This window comes from Ammodytes marinus (genome assembly GCF_949987685.1).
Source record: "Ammodytes marinus genome assembly, chromosome: 2".
Classification (NCBI taxonomy): domain Eukaryota; kingdom Metazoa; phylum Chordata; class Actinopteri; order Uranoscopiformes; family Ammodytidae; genus Ammodytes; species Ammodytes marinus.
The window spans coordinates 3,542,264-3,559,189 of NC_137231.1; the positions used below are offsets into that span (position 1 = coordinate 3,542,264).

A 16,926-nucleotide genomic window follows, 5' to 3' on the forward strand; every position below is an offset into this window, starting at 1 on the left:
TCAGAGAGGCTGTATGTGGCCCTCGAACCAAAATGAGTTTGACACCCCTGGTCTATAGCCTATTTCAGCCTCGTCTGTGGAAAAAAAGATAGCAGGACAAGAGTTCTTCTGCTTCGTTCCTCTCACTGCATTTAAATGCATTCACTATATTACAGAGAAATATGTCCCGTAAAAGAAAAAGAACTCCAAGCCCAACCCAGAGGACCCAACATAATATTTTATTTTATATTTTATAAAATCCATGTGTCCTTCTTCAATAGCTTCTAATTCATCTGACCCAGTGTCTCCAAATTATTTGTTCACACTAAATTTCTCAGATTTAGCCTCTTAATTTTCCTCTCAAAGTGCACCAGATTCATGCATTTCACTTTAAAAAGGTTAAAAAAATCTCCCGGGGGGGCATACCCCCGGACCTCCCTAGGAGGGTCTGAATCTCGGCTGTCTAATATTTTCGCACAGCTGCACAGCGGAGGCACTAGCGGAAAACACTGGGTGTGTGAATAATATTTCACAAAGATCTATAATTTCAGCAGCGCTAACATTGGAGAGGGGCCCCCTAATCATATTTCGCTTAGGGCCCCCTGAAGGCTTGGGCCGGCTCTGCGTATGACAATGTTGCCCTGAGAGATGGACTAAGGGCCAGTTTATGCACAATGATTATTACTGTAGTTCAAAATATTGTTTAGCTATATTTCAACAATGAAAAAATGGTGATGACACATTGTCTGATACTAATGTTAGGCAAGTTTGGAAAGTGACTGTAATGAATCTGTTTAACACAGATATTAATTTGAACAAGATTGTAAAACTATTGACATAGTAACAGTGATGATAATGGCCGCTGCCAGCAATCCCTCTCCTGAGACACTTTGTAACACTTTAAATGGTTAAATCTTTATTGTTCCGTCTTCATCTTAAAGGTATCATTTCATTCATGTACACAGTTGATATTCACCAATATCAAAGAAATACATCAACTACAATGCAATGCATACGTATACTATATATACCAAACACACACAGGATCAGTATGTTAACACTGGCCAAATATCAAGTAATATCTGTTGAAATTATTTTTTGAAGTATACATACAGATATACAGATTGATAGAAGTGGGTAAGTTCCCTTAAGATCCTTGTTGGCTCAACTTTAGTATCGCCAGGCTTCAGCGTTTTTCAGTGTATTAGACTGTAAACCATTCACTTTACCATGCAACCATGCAATTTAAATGGTTTCACCTGGAAAATGAATCAGTGGTGCCCTCCAGAGACTGAGAGTTCTTAGTAAACATTCCAAATATTCACTGGCCTTAAAGAAATACAGTCAGGAATTGTTAAAAAATATCATAGGCTAGGCAAAGTAAATTTAACATGTACAAAGGAAGTTCATTTTTTTATGATTAGATTATCACATGTAATGCAGTACAAAGTGTGCAGTGTGTCAAATGTTTTATGTAACAGTAAATATGCACAGAGCTTATGAATGTAGCCATTAGTTGCTACAGATAGCAACACATGGCGGGGTTCCCACTGTGCGTCTTCTGAATATTTTGAATGATGATACAAGGCCAGCCCAAGGCTTTAAAAGTTCCCCAGTGAAATTAATCTTTCAAAATGTCAGATATTTATACCACCGCTGACACTGCTAATTGTGTCATGTTTTCCTCTGTTGATTTCAGACAGTGGGACTTCTCATGCAGTTTGGGGACATCTCTCTGGTTATTGTATATGGGTAGAGGCATACATCTTAGAGATGGATTTATTTGACGTGGGGAAACAAAGCCATTACTTCTCTATCTATATGGATTTGGGTATCCCGACCCTTTAAGCAACAGTTTGTGATATCCATTGCAGGATTTCCCCCCCCCCCCCCGTGACTGTGACTGTTGCGCCGACATTGTTGTTGTTGTAATTACTCAGACTTCCTCATGTGGGCGCCAGAAGTTACGCACTGTAACTTTTAAGGCATATGTTTCTTTCGATTGCTGACCTGTTTAGTCATGGTACTTGTATTAGTCCGTTTCTTGGGGAATGATAGTTAGCAAAACGTCCTCGTGGTTTCGTCTCACCCGCACTGAGAGCGCGCTGCCGCTCTGGACAGCTTTGCTCAAGTCCTGCATGGTGCGGACTGGCCGTCCGTCGATGGCTACGATGACGTCGCGCTCCATCATGCCAGCGCTGTGGAGAAAAAACAGTGCCATACATCACTCACACATACAGCCTCAGTGGAACAGTGTTCATTTCATCCCACACCCTAAGAAAAACATCATTGACCTTTAGACGAGTGTGTGCCTGTGTCGGTTTTTCTTCCCCACTTTAAGACACAAAGGAGGCAATGGGAGTCGTTGTGGTCATGGCATTCTCATATGCACTTCACTGCACTGCTTGACATTTACATTTGAGCTTTCTACTCTACGCTGATGATCTGATGCAGACTGGTGCTGACAAAACACGCAACTCCATAGAGTGAAGACTACATAGTGTGGCAGCAGTGAGGGGGTTGCAAGGAGTCGACTTCTCAGCCTTACTGTGGTAAATTGACATCCATTGCTGTACTGGATGTATGTTAAGCCTCCAGTGGTCCAGTTCGGTGAGGTGCGTTTCAGCACACATTTTATTTACATTTCCACTGTCAAATGTTGGAAAGCGTACCAAAATAAGCGAGTGGTGTGCACTTATTTTTTCACCCTTTTGTTGGGGTACCAAGCTACACAATGCTGTCTGTTGATTGGTCAACACAATAATTTGCGCGGGAGAGGTAAACCGCTGTATGTTATCACAGCAGTGAAGAGGCTTGTGTTTAAAGAAAAATGTCAGCGTGCATCTTTGGTTTAGTGTGTGCCGGTTTACCTGTTCATTGAGTTAATCCACGGGCCAAGGCTTTGACCAATAGACTGTATATACTCTGACCGCGGATATCACTGTATCCGGCATAAACCCTACCAAGTAAAGGGTAATGTCGGCTGCCATGCCGAACTGTGCCGTGCCGAAAACCAAACTTTGGTGCTCAGTGGAAACAAGGCATTAGACTATCTCTGTGTGTTGTTCAGAGCTTCAGGCTTCACTGTTACTGGTGCTGGCGTTGCACTATTGGGAATATAGAGATTCTAAAGAGTCAGAGAGAGTGCCTGTCTTCAACTAGAGAACGATATCAGAGATTTGCCTGTGGGAAACACAAGTATAATGAGCAACCAGAGCACAGTTCAATATGCAGCCTTGCCAACTGCAGGGATGCTTTCATTCCACGCCGCAGAAAATATATCCAGAGGCCTCTGAATGCCGGTCCACAGCAATCCTGTTGCATTTTGTAAAACCTAGCGCCTGAACGAGCTCTTGCTGAGCATCACACTGATTACCTCCAGGTAAGGCTTTACAATAGACAAGAAAACTTAGTGCTTTGGTATCTTTCTTTGAAACGTACATCAATGGGTGACAAACACGTTTAATCTTTTAACTATATAACGTCTGGTATACAAAAGCTGACAATTTAGGTAGCCGTGGGTGAATACCATTGCCATGAGCATGTGTCTGTAAAGTGTTATTATATGATTGCGCCCTTACTCTGAAGGGACAACGTGATGATGTCATCAGGGAAACTGTAAATAATGGAAGGGTAACTTTGGAATACTGTCCTGAGCAAATGATTGCCGATGTGTTGACAAAGCCAACCACCAAGCTAAAGCTAAATAAGTTTGCTCAGGATATGTTTGGCACTTAAAAGTGCAGAGTATATTTGTGTGATAAGCCAAAGAGGGAAACCTTGTTATTGTTCTGTTTTTGAGGTAACCCAGTGAGCTAAGTACGAGTGGGGGTGTTAAGTGTTATTATATGATTGCGCCCTTACTCTGAAGGGACAACATGATGATGCCACTACGTTCTAGGACAGTAGCAGGTCACACTGTCACGTTGTATATTGTCGTTGAATTGACTGGACAGTAGTCAGTCACATATTCAGGAGAATAAATACGCCATAACGGCTAAAGAGAATCTACCGCTTTGCTTATTATCCACCACGCCAGAGACGAGGAGTCACCGCTCCATCTCAGCTTTACAGTGTCAATTATTATCTATCATCATTATCTAATTACTTATATATGACTTGCAAATAAGTAATAAATGAACATTATTATAAAGGGTTAACGATTTGGAGAGACAGAGCTGCAATGTGGCAAAGAGGGGACGACATGCAGAGGCCTGAGCCTCTAGGGGGCGCTCTAATGTCTTTGCCATGGCAGTTCTCTGCTTGAATATTCTATAAAAACAATGACTGTTGCCATGGAGACAGTTTGATATGACCACACCCTCACAGTCCACTGTCAGAAAGCCATACTAACGTCCTACTCATACTCATTTTGATGTCAGTTTGAGTATGTGACGGTTGTGTATGCGAGTTTGGGTAGGCGAGAAATGCCCAGATGAGTAGGCTACTAACTTCCGGGAAGATTTTGGCAAACCCATGTGAAAATGATGCAACTTTGGCTGCTAAATCTAATGTCCACAAGCTAACTAGTGGCTAACTGTTTCTGCCTTCTGTGTGGTGCAGGGCAGTTGGTGTACAATGGATCGTTAGAGCCCATATATTATAATTGGCCCCTTCTTGTATAATTACGAGCTTTAATGCAATGAGGTTTCACAAAATATAGTAGAAGACATAGTGGTTCAACTCTTACCTGGATGCAGCTGTTCCAGGTATGACCTCATAGACGTAAACCCCTGAGCTCACATCTGGAATTTCACCATCACGCTCCTGCAGTTCGCGGATGAAACTAGACGAGCAAAGATGGATCAGAGAAATTGAGAGACCGTTCTATTCTAACTGGACTCAATTCAAAATGTTCTTCAAAGAGACACATGCCAATCTGCAGCCTGAGAGCTGCAGGATGTTAAAAGGTGAACTAGATTACTCCAAAAGCCAGCTCAGAGCTGAGTGGATCCAGGTGAAGTTTTCTAAATACAGCGGCGGAAAAAATTAAGAGACCAGTCTGGATTTTTCTTCAATCTTCATCTCTACATTACTTCATGGAAATGCTCTTATTGGCAATCATTTTATTGTGAATTTGGTAGAAATGTTGTCAATAGTTTATAAAATAAAACCAAAATGTGCATTCTACTCAAACATATCCCTATTAATAGTATAACAAGAGACACTGAACATTTGGAGTGGTCTCTTAATTTCTTCCACGGCTGTGTGTAATATTAATATTTCCATGTGCATTTTCCAAACAAAAAATTAATCACATGTTTGCATGTTGGCAATTGTGGTAGTGATTGATATCATGTTTTCCAATAAAAAAAAAATACTTATAGGAACAAAAATAATACAGTCAACCTCACATATCTCAACAACTATTTGGATGGATACCATGCTATTTTGGAATGACATTAGTGTCCTCCACAGAATGGACTATAACATATTTTACTGATCCTCTGCCCTTCACCTCATGCCACTTGCTTTTTTAAATAAGGGTTGATTGGCAGTAACACTTATAATACATTCCATCGGACCACACTAGGTAAAATGTATATACAGTATACAAAGATAAAATCCTCAAAATATTGACACTTTGGGCCCAATTTGGACATTTTCACTTAGGGGTGTACTCACTTTTGTTGCCAGCACTTTAGACATTAATGGCTGTGTGTTGAGTTATTTTGAGGGGACAGTACATTTACACTGTTATATAAGCTGTAGACTGACAACTTTACATTGTATCAAAGTGTCATTTCTTCAGTGTTGTCCCATGAAAAGATAAAATTAAATGAATAATGAAATATTTGAAGAAATGTGAGGGGTGTACTCACTTTTGTGAGATACTATATTGCTAAATTGAACAATTGGATTTTGGAAACAAGATGTTCTGATGTTTACTTACGATGGTGAGAGCTGCAGCATCTGGACACCTATGTATTTTGTTTTCTGTGCTGTGTTTCCTAATGGGAAATGAATGAACCAATCAATGCATGAGTTACAGTATTTGAACAAATGAATGAATGACTATTCTATAGTAATGCACCAGAGACTGTCCCTGCGTTCCAATCCACATACTTCCATACTATTTAGTAAGCAAGAAAAGATTTAGGATGTCCCAATACATGCACCTCAATTGTACTATGCTGAAAATACATAAATGCCCCACTAACTCCAATAGCATTTTGGAGTATTCATCTTTATTCTTGAATCTTGACATTTCTCGACATCATGAATAAAAAATCTTCCTTATCTGATTTTTTTTTTCTCTCCTGTGGCCCTAAAACTCTTCTGTACTTTAGTATGTAGTGTAGTAAAAAGAAAGAGTATGTGATTTGGAACACAGAGCATGAATACATCCAATAACATTAGATCACCGCTCACACCGTTGACTTGTCTGTTGTAGGACTCGGCAAGGAACTGGCGTATTCTGTCCACGGGGATCGCAAAAGAGATTCCTGCCGTCACTTTCAGAGTATTCATGCCGATCACGTCTCCATCCTTTTTGAACACAGAAAGGAAAGAAAGCAATGAGATTTTGGCCTAAAGTGTTTCATTGATTGTGTCACTTCGCTACTGTATTCAACCTCTTATTATCCCACTATATAGGTCATTGTCTATTAAGTGTTCATTTTACCTTGGATAAAAAAAACAGCCATCCTGCTTATTGTAGTCACTTATCTATGTTTCATGGCGAAGGAACAATTTGAAAAAATGCACAGTGATTACGGCAACTCTGGCCAAGAGCTGGATTTTACGGTAAGGAAGCTTGGCGGCAGCAACCTTGATAAATGAATGTATCATTTGTATGATTTTATTCCACAGTAGTAATGTAAAGGCCTCCATAATCATGACTGTGAGGGAAGCTTAATGTTGAATATGAGGGAGCAGACTGAGGACTTTGGGTATTAAATAAAACAAAATCGTGACCTTAGTCCTCACCGGCATAAATAATACAAGAGAGAATCACCTACGTAGCAGAAAGAATAACAAACATGCAAATGGCGGTGGCATTATCTACTCTTCATATGATAACAGCATTCTAAATCCTCTTACCAAGTTGATGAGCGGCCCACCAGAGTTCCCGTGCTGTGAATCGACAGAGCAACGAGACATTTTTCTTAGTCATTGTTGATTAGTCAAGATTGATCAAATGAAATGCAGAACCCAAGACAATAAAATGATTGTGTTAGCAATAGCATAGGCCGGTAAGCTGTTTCAAGGTATACTGCGGTGTGAAAAAGTAATGGTTTTAGAACCACTATCTTCCGTCATACCATTCTCAGGTATTAGCCCCCCCCTGCCCCCCCCCCCCACACACAGGATGTTAACAAACAAGTTTATTCCCACATCATAACTTTTTGTGGCATTTTTTTTTGTTGCTTTTTATTAGACAGTTTGGAGAGACACAGATGAAATGTGTCAGAGATGGGAATGACATGCAGAGAATGACTTGGGCTGGATTCCAACCCGAAGAACTGAGCCTCACTGGGAAGTATTCTATATACTGCTTCAAAATAAAAAGATTGTGTTCAGCCGAAATTCTCTTTTGTTGTTTTTAACCCAGACATTTGAAAAATAACACATTTGAGAGCTGTGATACACCGCAATAGCGTGATACAGCGTTATTTTGTCTTAAAGTTACCATGTATACAGTGAGAATATCCTACCGGCACTATGCCTAGTTTGCGATGCTAAAGGTGGTGGTCCTACTGACATTGATCATGGCGTCAGTTTGGATGTAGTCCATGTCGGAGTCCTTGAAGCCCAGCTCCAGGCCCTTTCTCTGGGCAGTGCTGACGATGCCGGTGGTCACAGTGTTCTGCAGGGAGAACGGACTTCCCACCGCCACCACAAACTCCCCGGGGCGCAGGTCAGAGGAGCGGCCCAGAGCCAGCACAGCCAGGGGACTCTGCAGCAAAGGCACAGAGAGACAGCACCACATTCAGACCCCATAATCCACTTTCGACTTGCACACGTCGATTATTTTGATTTGGGCCCCTGATTTTCTTTTACACTTATTCAGCAGGGATTACTTGACTTTTTTATATGACATTTCGAAATTTGCTTTTGCTTATTAAGTCCGTCTGCAGTTGCCCTGTGTAGTCACTCTCACTGATTATAGTGGGAATGTATCCTTTACGGCTTGCAGCTACAGTATGTGCTGCTTATTTGCTCAGTGTGGCAAGGGTCACCATTGGTTGGTACGGAAGACTGCAAGTTTGAAAATAATAACAAAGAATAAAATGACTTTCTATTGTGAGCCTGACAGTAATACAGGACTGCAGTGCTAAACCGGTGCGGTGTGCCATTAACACGGTTCACTTCAAACAATAAAAATGGCTTCTGCCCGCAGCTTTGCCTGAAGAGAATTGATTGTGAAACCTGAAGTTCTAAAATACTGTGGGTTTTGATGTACTTGACTTTTCAGTCTAACTTACTGTATGTTCTTGAGTTTTCTATAGTTACCATCCACCCACTTTTTTCTGGAGGTATAGGTTTTATTCTTCATTGCTACTTCTCAGGCTGAAAGCATGGTAATGACAGGTGCTCTGCTTCAATCTCGGCATGTGTTCCTTAGACCAAGCATTATGCAAGAAATAAGTGATTCTTTCTTAACATCAATCTATGTGATTTCACCATGCGATTTATCAAGTATGAACTACGCCTTTGCATGTCTCTGCTTGCCTCCCCCTTATTTCAGACTGAGGCCATTTGGAGGTTGGATAGTAATACTCAGTCACATTTATAGCCACATCTCCCGGGGGCGTCGAGCCTTATGAGAAATTTACCTTTTAGGCAACTTTTAGAGCTCCTTCTACGAGGAATGTAACAAGAAAGAGAGATATAGAGTGGTAAAGCTGTCACTGCTCCCTAGTTGTTTTAAGACAAATTTCCTTCACCAGTTGTTTACTCCTGGTGATCCCGAGGTGTTCTTGCATTCGGATCACTACTAAAAATGTTAATCCTGATGATTCATGCTGACTTGATGCGGTCGGGAGTGGAGTACCTTTTACAATACAAAACAGCTGGCAAAAAAGTCAAAAGAAAAAAACTTGCAGATCCCTTCGAATTTACTAGACATGAACAATTACCGCCCCCAAAGGAAGTCGGATTACAAATTGACCATGTTTACGAGGTTAAACTAATTTTGGAGATCAACTTTTCCATAGACTATCCACCACACTTTTTTGCGCAGGATTAATACACTTTGATGTTGGACATTGATGACAAGCAGCCAGGCAAGAGGAAAACATGAGACAGAATTTGGTCTCAGGGCCGACTCACAGTAGGCATTCGTGCCGTGCCTAATAGCAAGATTGATGGCAAAAGCCTAGTTTGTTGACCATTGAGAGTCATCAGTCCATGAGTGCAACGGACATAAAAAAAACTGTTTTCCGAAGGGTTGTGCGTTGGTCTGAAGTGGAAGTGGAATGTTTGATGCAAATTTTGTTAGATGAAAATATTCCAAAATAATTGGATACAAGTACCTGTGTATTAAGACTTATGGTGACGTATGGCAAGTGGCAATCGTGGATACTACTGTAGGCCTGGTTATTTTGAAGCAGTGAAAGTGCAGCCTGGGCCTGGCCAGGGGGAGGATTAGGGAGGGGGGCACAATCGCGCCTGAGCACGGCGCACGGATCAACTCACATCAAAGTGTGAGTGTGCCCTTTAGACCCCTCTGGGAGCTGGGAGGAGGAAACAGTGGATACTCACTTCTGGTTTGATTTTTATGAGTGCAATGTCAATTTTCTGGTCCACGTCCTTCACTGTAGCGTCATACTGTGAACCACTTTTCAGTTCCACTTTGATTCGCTGCTTGTTGGCGAGTACGTGAGCATTGGTGACGATCCAGCCGTCCTCCGACACTACAAACCCAGAGCCGCTGGACACAGAGACCACCTCCCCAGAGAATGGTACTCTGGAAAGAGAGGGGGAGGGCATGATGGGGAATAAAGCCTGCGTTCCAAATCACATACTTTTTCTTTTTACTACACTACATACTAAAGTACAGAAGAGTTTTAGATCGATCCATAGGAGAAAAAAAAATCAGATAAGGAAGTTTTTTTTTAATTAGGTCGAGAAATTTCAAGAATAAAGACGAATACTCCAAAATGCTATTGGAGTTAGTGGGGCATTTATGTATTTTCAGCATACTACAATTGACGTGCATGTATTGGGACGTCCTAAATATTTTTCTGGCATACTAAATAGTATGGAAGTATGGGAATTGGAACGCAGGGATAATGTTGTACCGGTAGAAGCATGACTGTTTAAATGTGTTCATCTTCTTTGCTTTCAGTTAGTTCATTTTTACCTTTGGAAAAGCTCCAGATGCACCACAGCTGGAGCGATCTTGTCCACCACGTCTGCAATGAAGTTGAACTTGTAGCGCATACTTCCGGGACGTTGCAGTCCTGTGAGGAAAAGAGGATAATAGATGACGGTTAACTCAAACAATTCAATTGACGAGCGATAGTGGTGTTACTCTATGGATGGCAGTCTGCAATGATGTAGGCTACGGACATCATTTCTTCTTTAACAACACAAGGCAAGGCAAGGCAAGTTTATTTCTATAGCACAATTCAGACACAAGGCCATTCAAAGTGCTTTACAGGGACAAGATTAAAATACATAAAACACATTAGAAAAAAGTGAATGAATAGAAATAATACATTTAAAAGCTAATGAATAGAAATAGAACATTTACGGTAAATACAATAAAATGACAGGTTAAAAGTGAAACAGAAAAGTCTTCAGACTTGATTGAAAAGAGCTGAGAGTTGCAGCAGACCTCAAGTTGTCTGGGAGTTTGTTCCAGATATGTGGAGCATAAAAACTGAAAGCGGCTTCTCCGTGATGAAAGGTCAACAATCTTTACAGGTGTTTGTCTGTATTTAAGCTTGCTGTGTGTGGGCACCACCACTTTTTGTATCACCCAAGGGCAACACATTCTCATCCCATGATAATATCACCTACGTTCTCCTCCCCTGCTCTCAGAAAAACACTGCCGAAAGCCAGACCCCACTCTGACTGATGCTGTTTACAGAGTTGCACAAATGAACTCGTCTCTGCAGAAACCTTGCCTTTACATGCAAAGAGCGACTGTGGCAGAGCTCAAACTCTTTTGGCCTGTCAAGAGAGCTCTACCAACAAATCAACATCATGCTTCCCGTCGGCAGGGATTTAGCTTTGACTATCCTCTCAATTACCCTGTGTGGCTCTATGCGTCCTTGTGCCTTTGTGGATCATCCATCAGATTTATAGCACTAACTTGGCATGTCATGTTATCTGTTATTGAGTCTCTATATTGTAAAACGTGTGAAAACTGTAACTCTGCTTAAAACACAAGACCACCAACTAGATTATAGGCTATTTCAAAAAGAGTAACACGTTTCTTTGAACCTTTAACGGTCTTCTTAACCATAGAAAGAGCACATTTTTAGTTGTGATATCATATAATAATATTTGAAACATTTGTTTTACATAATAATAATAATGCCTCTTTATTCAGCTGGGGAATTGAGAGGGCTTGGTTTGCAGAATACTGTTTCCCAAAGCTTTTGACAAATAAGAATGAACAAGGCAAGGCTTTTAACTTAAATACTGAATGCATGTAACAAACATAAGCAGTTTTTGGCGAGCCATTGGCGAATAATCAAAAATCAAAAGATTACCGACAGACAGAATAGTTGGTATGGCAACGTTCTTGGCCTCTCTGATTCCAGTTTCCCTAGTTACTGAGCAGCACTGGGCTGGTCATGAAATATCTTGACACATATAGTCCTCATTTAACTTTCTCTACACTTATAGCAACGGTTCAGTCTTCCCATTTGAAAAAAACAAAACATGTTTTTTTTTTACCCTTAGAGTGTTGTTTCATCCAATTGATTATAAGTGGTATAGGTGTTGGTCAAATTCTGCGTGACTAGATGCTGTATCGCCATATATTAGTACATATAGGTTTATTATTGCGACGCCGCGCCAATACTGAGCGCCAATACAGTACATTCTGACACATGTAATCAGCATGCATTATGCAACCCATTAAAAGAACAGAAAGCTATCAGCATGCTAATACACCCATATGCATTATGTAAGAATCTCATTCAGTTTTTCATTCAGTATTGTGCCAGAGCCCTGGTGGCAGCTGTTACTTTATAAGTATTAACAGTGTGGGGGGTTTTTGCTGTAGGAAGTTATCATTGTAAATAACATTGGTGTCATTTAACAAATGGATCTTGATTTGATTTACATGGACATAGAACACACTAGCCTACACGTTATTTATTGGACAATGGACATAATACACACAGAGTAATTGTAACTACAAAGTGACAATGTACATTATGTTTTCATATTTGTTACATGTTTAAACTAGCTTTAAACTGGGCTGTCTTTAGTTGTCTGTAGTTGTGAACATGAAGTTGTAAAGCAGTGAAATAGTGGTGGTCCAAAATTGGCTTTAACACTTCTTTCCTTCACCGTTGCTGAACATTGGCAGTGGACATAAATTGCAAGGTGCGCAAAATTGTCCATTATTAAAGTAATTTCAAAGCAAACTGGGCTGCATGTCCTCTTAGAAATGACTGGTGCCTTTTTAGATGACAGCTACAAGACAGAAAACACAAGAGATTCGTTCCCATTTGGAAAAGGTCCTGCATGTTGAGACACTAATGGACTGTTGGGCTGTCAGGCAGCTGATTTTCTGCTTTCCCTGAGGTGAGAGAGCAATTTTTAAAGGAATAGTTAAACCCTTTGGGGGCAGATGCTTTTCACTGTTTTGCTGAGAGGTATATTAAAAGATTGATACCACTTTCTGAATACTAAGCTATGATGACCAGCTGCCAGTTAACTTAGCTTAGCTTAGCATAACTGTACATGGTTTGAAGCAATGATGGGCGATGATTATTTGCCATCCTGACTATGTTTTACAGCAAAGGCCTATGCAGTCCCAAGCACATCAGACCACCACTGCTTCATATGTTGAGTCATGCCACTTTGTGATTAGTCATGTTGCCTGTTAGTTGAGCGTTAATGTTGTCTTAGCATTGACATCTCTATTTGCAATGTAAAACAAATATTTCTAAAATAAATCAGGATGCCTGTTTGTCATGTGAACAAACCAGGTCGATCCAGGTGGAACTATTCAAAGATTTACACATTGGCTTCACTCCAATAAAAAAACATGTTAACAAGGAAGTTTCTGTTTCTTATTACTTACTATTGTTTTATATGTTATGCCCGCCCCCTCTACATCATATGTCTGTGAGCATTTGCATATCTATTGCATGCATCTTTTTTTGTGCATACAGTATATGCTTGAATAGGAGGGACATGGGAAGTTCAATGACGGCTGCTGCGGTATTAAAACTGCACTTTGTAACTTTGGGTGTGTCAGAGAAGTGAAACATTTTCTAAGGTTTATTCTCATAACTGAATAAAAAAACTTTCCTCACAGGAAAATGTGATCCCTGTTTGAAGTTAGAAAGCTTCCTGAAAAGTTACTGTTTACCAGTTGTTGTTGTTTGCAGCAGCAGGGCCCACAGTTTGGTTCACAAACATATTCTAGTCTTACATTTGGATCCAGGTTCCTCACAATCATTTTGTTTTGATTTATGATGACATAATTATTCAACACTAAGAATTACATGTAGAGTAAATATGTTTTGTAAACTAACTGCAGGCTCTGAAAAACATTTAGACAAATCCCCCTCAACTGAAACAGCATAGTGCACCTTTAAATACACATTATTAAAATTGCACAGGATGGGAAAAACGAGGAGGATATATTTGCACAGAGGGTGTAGTAGTGCTGGGATTCCCCAAAGGAGAATTAAACACCATTATTGGAGAATTTGTGAGCACATTTTCTCCCCTAGCAAGAAACATGCAGAACACGGCATGCACCATATATCAAGCATTCTGGGATGACACATTCTCCAGATATACAAGACTGATATAGAATGAAAGGGCCCAAGTGACGAGTTGGGGTTTAGTGCCACACAGCCCAGGGATATATGAACATTTGTTGAACCTTAATTTGTTCGAGGAATGTTTTACAGAGCACAGCTGAGGCTTAAAAAGGAAAGACAGCAGTTTATTCTTCCATAACACACTGTACACAATTGAAGCAGCAGATGTCTCTAGAACGGGTCAAGCATATCTTACATTCCCCACAATGCCACTCAATGGCCTCTTTTATTAACACCATATCTACCTTACATGTATGTCAAACTCTCACATCGTTAGCCTCATAGCATTATTGCCTAAATCATATTTACTCTACTCTACTTTTAATCTACATCTACTCTACTCTACATCTACTCTACTCTACATCTACTTTACCATAACCCTTAAAATATGACTTAGGCAATTATGCTATGAGGCTGACAACATACTTTTTGTTGAAAATGTGTGTAGTTTCTTAGGACAAGCTGAGATGAGACTTGACATACAGTAGCTCCTTGAAAGCCAAATAAGATGTTTAACTATTTAACTGCCAAATGTTTTGTTTTTTATATGGCGTTGAAAATTGGTGCGGCCGTTCTTTAAGGGCCTTTAACTCAGCTTCTTCACCTGCGCCCCCACCCTACACACAACACCCGTTCTGCCCCCCTCATTCTGTTAAATGCTCCTGGGGCATACTCCTCCCTGGGCCGTTCCTCCTTCCAGTTTGCGGCCGCTGACAGCTGGAACCGACTTCAAAAATCCCTACAGTTACAATCCTTTACCTCTGTTAGACTCTTCAAACAGGCCCTAACAAAATGTATAAAGCACACCTGTCGCTGCTTCAGTCTAAGCTCACCGTGATCTAGTACATTTATCTATTGCTTTGCTGTATGTTACTGCTGTTTGTCTAACTTCTGTTGCTATGTTGAATATGTTATTGTTGTCTATGTGTGATTATACTGGCTATAGTTCAGTGTTGTCTTGTTATCTCCCTCTCCCCTTTCCCCCCAGGAGGTCATTCACCTCCTACCAGGCCATTGCTTAAATAAGACATTGTTTCTTAGCAATTTTTGCCTGTTTAAATAAACGTTGATGATGATGATGATGATCTGACAACCATTCAGACTCCTACTCTAAGACCTACTGTTCATTCTTTTAACAGCCATACTGTATATACAGTAGCTATCTGATGAAAGCAGCAGGAATACTATCAGTATCACTATGTTTGATATTTATACCATTCACTTATTGCCAAGTTTCTTGATGATGTTCAGATTCAGTTAACAGCTGACTAATTAACACATTTGATCTCATATGTGATAATTGGGCTACTGTTGCGTCTAACATGTTGGCAGCACATTGATGTAGTGGGTCAATAGGGAATTCATTTTTTTGAAACAGTCTACAGACAAGCAAGTAGTAACAGTGTTAAATGCATACATACAGATAGGGTTTAATATGCATTTTCCAAGGCACCCTACAGGGTAATACAACATGGTATTTAATACTGATGAACTCGGGTCCTGAGGGTGAATATGTTTACGCTGTAGCATAATAAAATAAGGATTTTGTTATTTGCAAAAAGAAGAAAAAAAAGCACAAGTGACAGCACAATAACATTTCTATCACTCTTTTTCATTCATTTCATTTTTCTATTTATTCGAATGTGTTTTTTTATGTTGGTTTTAATTTTTCGCCTTGGTTGGGGGTTATAGGCCCTACACATATTTTCTTTGTTAAAATGTTCATGTTTACATTTTATATGTAGCCTAAAACTCTGTAGGCTAAATCAATGATTTAAAAAACGGTATATAATAACAGTAGCCTGGGCGCCTAAGTAGCCTAGCATTCTTATTAATAATATTGATCAACAAGTTGTCTGAAATAAAGCTTATTCTATTGTTAATGTCAACAGAAATAACTTGAATAAATAGGCCTAAACGAAACAAGGACAGAGAGATATAAAAGTGAATCACAATAGCCTACTCACCTGAGTCGCACCAACCCCTCTGGATCATGATGACCGCGGGGCTGCTGCTGTGACCGTGCTCTGCCCTCCTGTTCTCTGCCGTCAGGCGGCAGATGCTGGGGTACGTCCTGCCGTCGCTGCCGCACACCGGGCCGGAGACGGCGCACACACACGACGACATTTGGAGCCCCGCGAGCTTCTTCTGCAGCGGGCCAGAGTCGCACCTCAGCCCGTCACCACAGGGGAGACCACCGCCAACACCGCTTACCTCCGCACAGACATCCCCCTCACCTGCCGCACACACCACGCAGCAGCCGCATGCTTCCTTGGTCCGGCCGTAGTTACAGGCCTGCGGAGGGACGCTGTTGCACTGCGAAGCATCACAAACTTGCGGACACCTTTGTCTTTCTCTCAGCAGACCCGTGTGAACGGCGGAGCTGATGAGGGTGAAGTAGTAAGCCAACAACTTCATCTTCATGTCACATTAATCTTCCTCTTATCTCAATCTCTGTGGGCGTCTCTGATGTTAATTATGTCTGCTTTTGCATAGATGGAGTTCATCCAAGTAGGCTATATATTCATCCACACTAAATTCCCTTGCTGCAGTTTTCATTGACTAGTAGCCTACTAATAGGGCTGGCTGAGGGCCACAGCTGATAGTCGAGTAGCAGCACGCTGCTCCTGGAGTTATGCAACCACTATGGAATACAGCTGCATCAGGATTTGCATAGGTTAGTAGTAAATGTTTTGATGTGAAGACCTAAAGGCAATGTGTGGCCACAGTCTCTACCTGCACGTTCATGTAGAGACTGCTCCTGATGATTAGCAGTGCCAGGGGGAGAAGAGAACTGCACACATGTTAATTCAACTGCATGTTGCTGGAACTATAGAGATTAAAGTAGTTAGCCTACATTACTTTTTTTTAACCTATTTTGCAGAAACTGAAACTACAAACTTCAAAAAAAGGCTTGATAAACACACTATTCTATAGAGAAAGTGTAGTGCTTTTTCTGAACTTTGCATTGCACTTGAGA

At 40.7% G+C, this 16,926-nt stretch overlaps 1 protein-coding gene across 1 annotated transcript; it reads right to left on the minus strand.

Moving 5' to 3' along the window:
• Positions 1 to 1,825: 1,825 nt before the first annotated feature.
• htra4 (HtrA serine peptidase 4) lies at positions 1,826 to 16,364 on the minus strand (the record flags this gene model as incomplete). The annotated part of the gene is made up of 9 exons (XM_080037322.1): positions 1,826 to 2,177; positions 4,670 to 4,765; positions 5,873 to 5,921; positions 6,345 to 6,468; positions 7,024 to 7,056; positions 7,685 to 7,879; positions 9,688 to 9,892; positions 10,289 to 10,388; positions 15,914 to 16,364. The coding sequence occupies 9 exons, from the start codon at positions 16,362 to 16,364 to the stop codon at positions 2,012 to 2,014; spliced, it is 1,419 nt and encodes a 472-aa protein (XP_079893448.1). The 3' UTR covers positions 1,826 to 2,011.
• Positions 16,365 to 16,926: the final 562 nt, after the last annotated feature.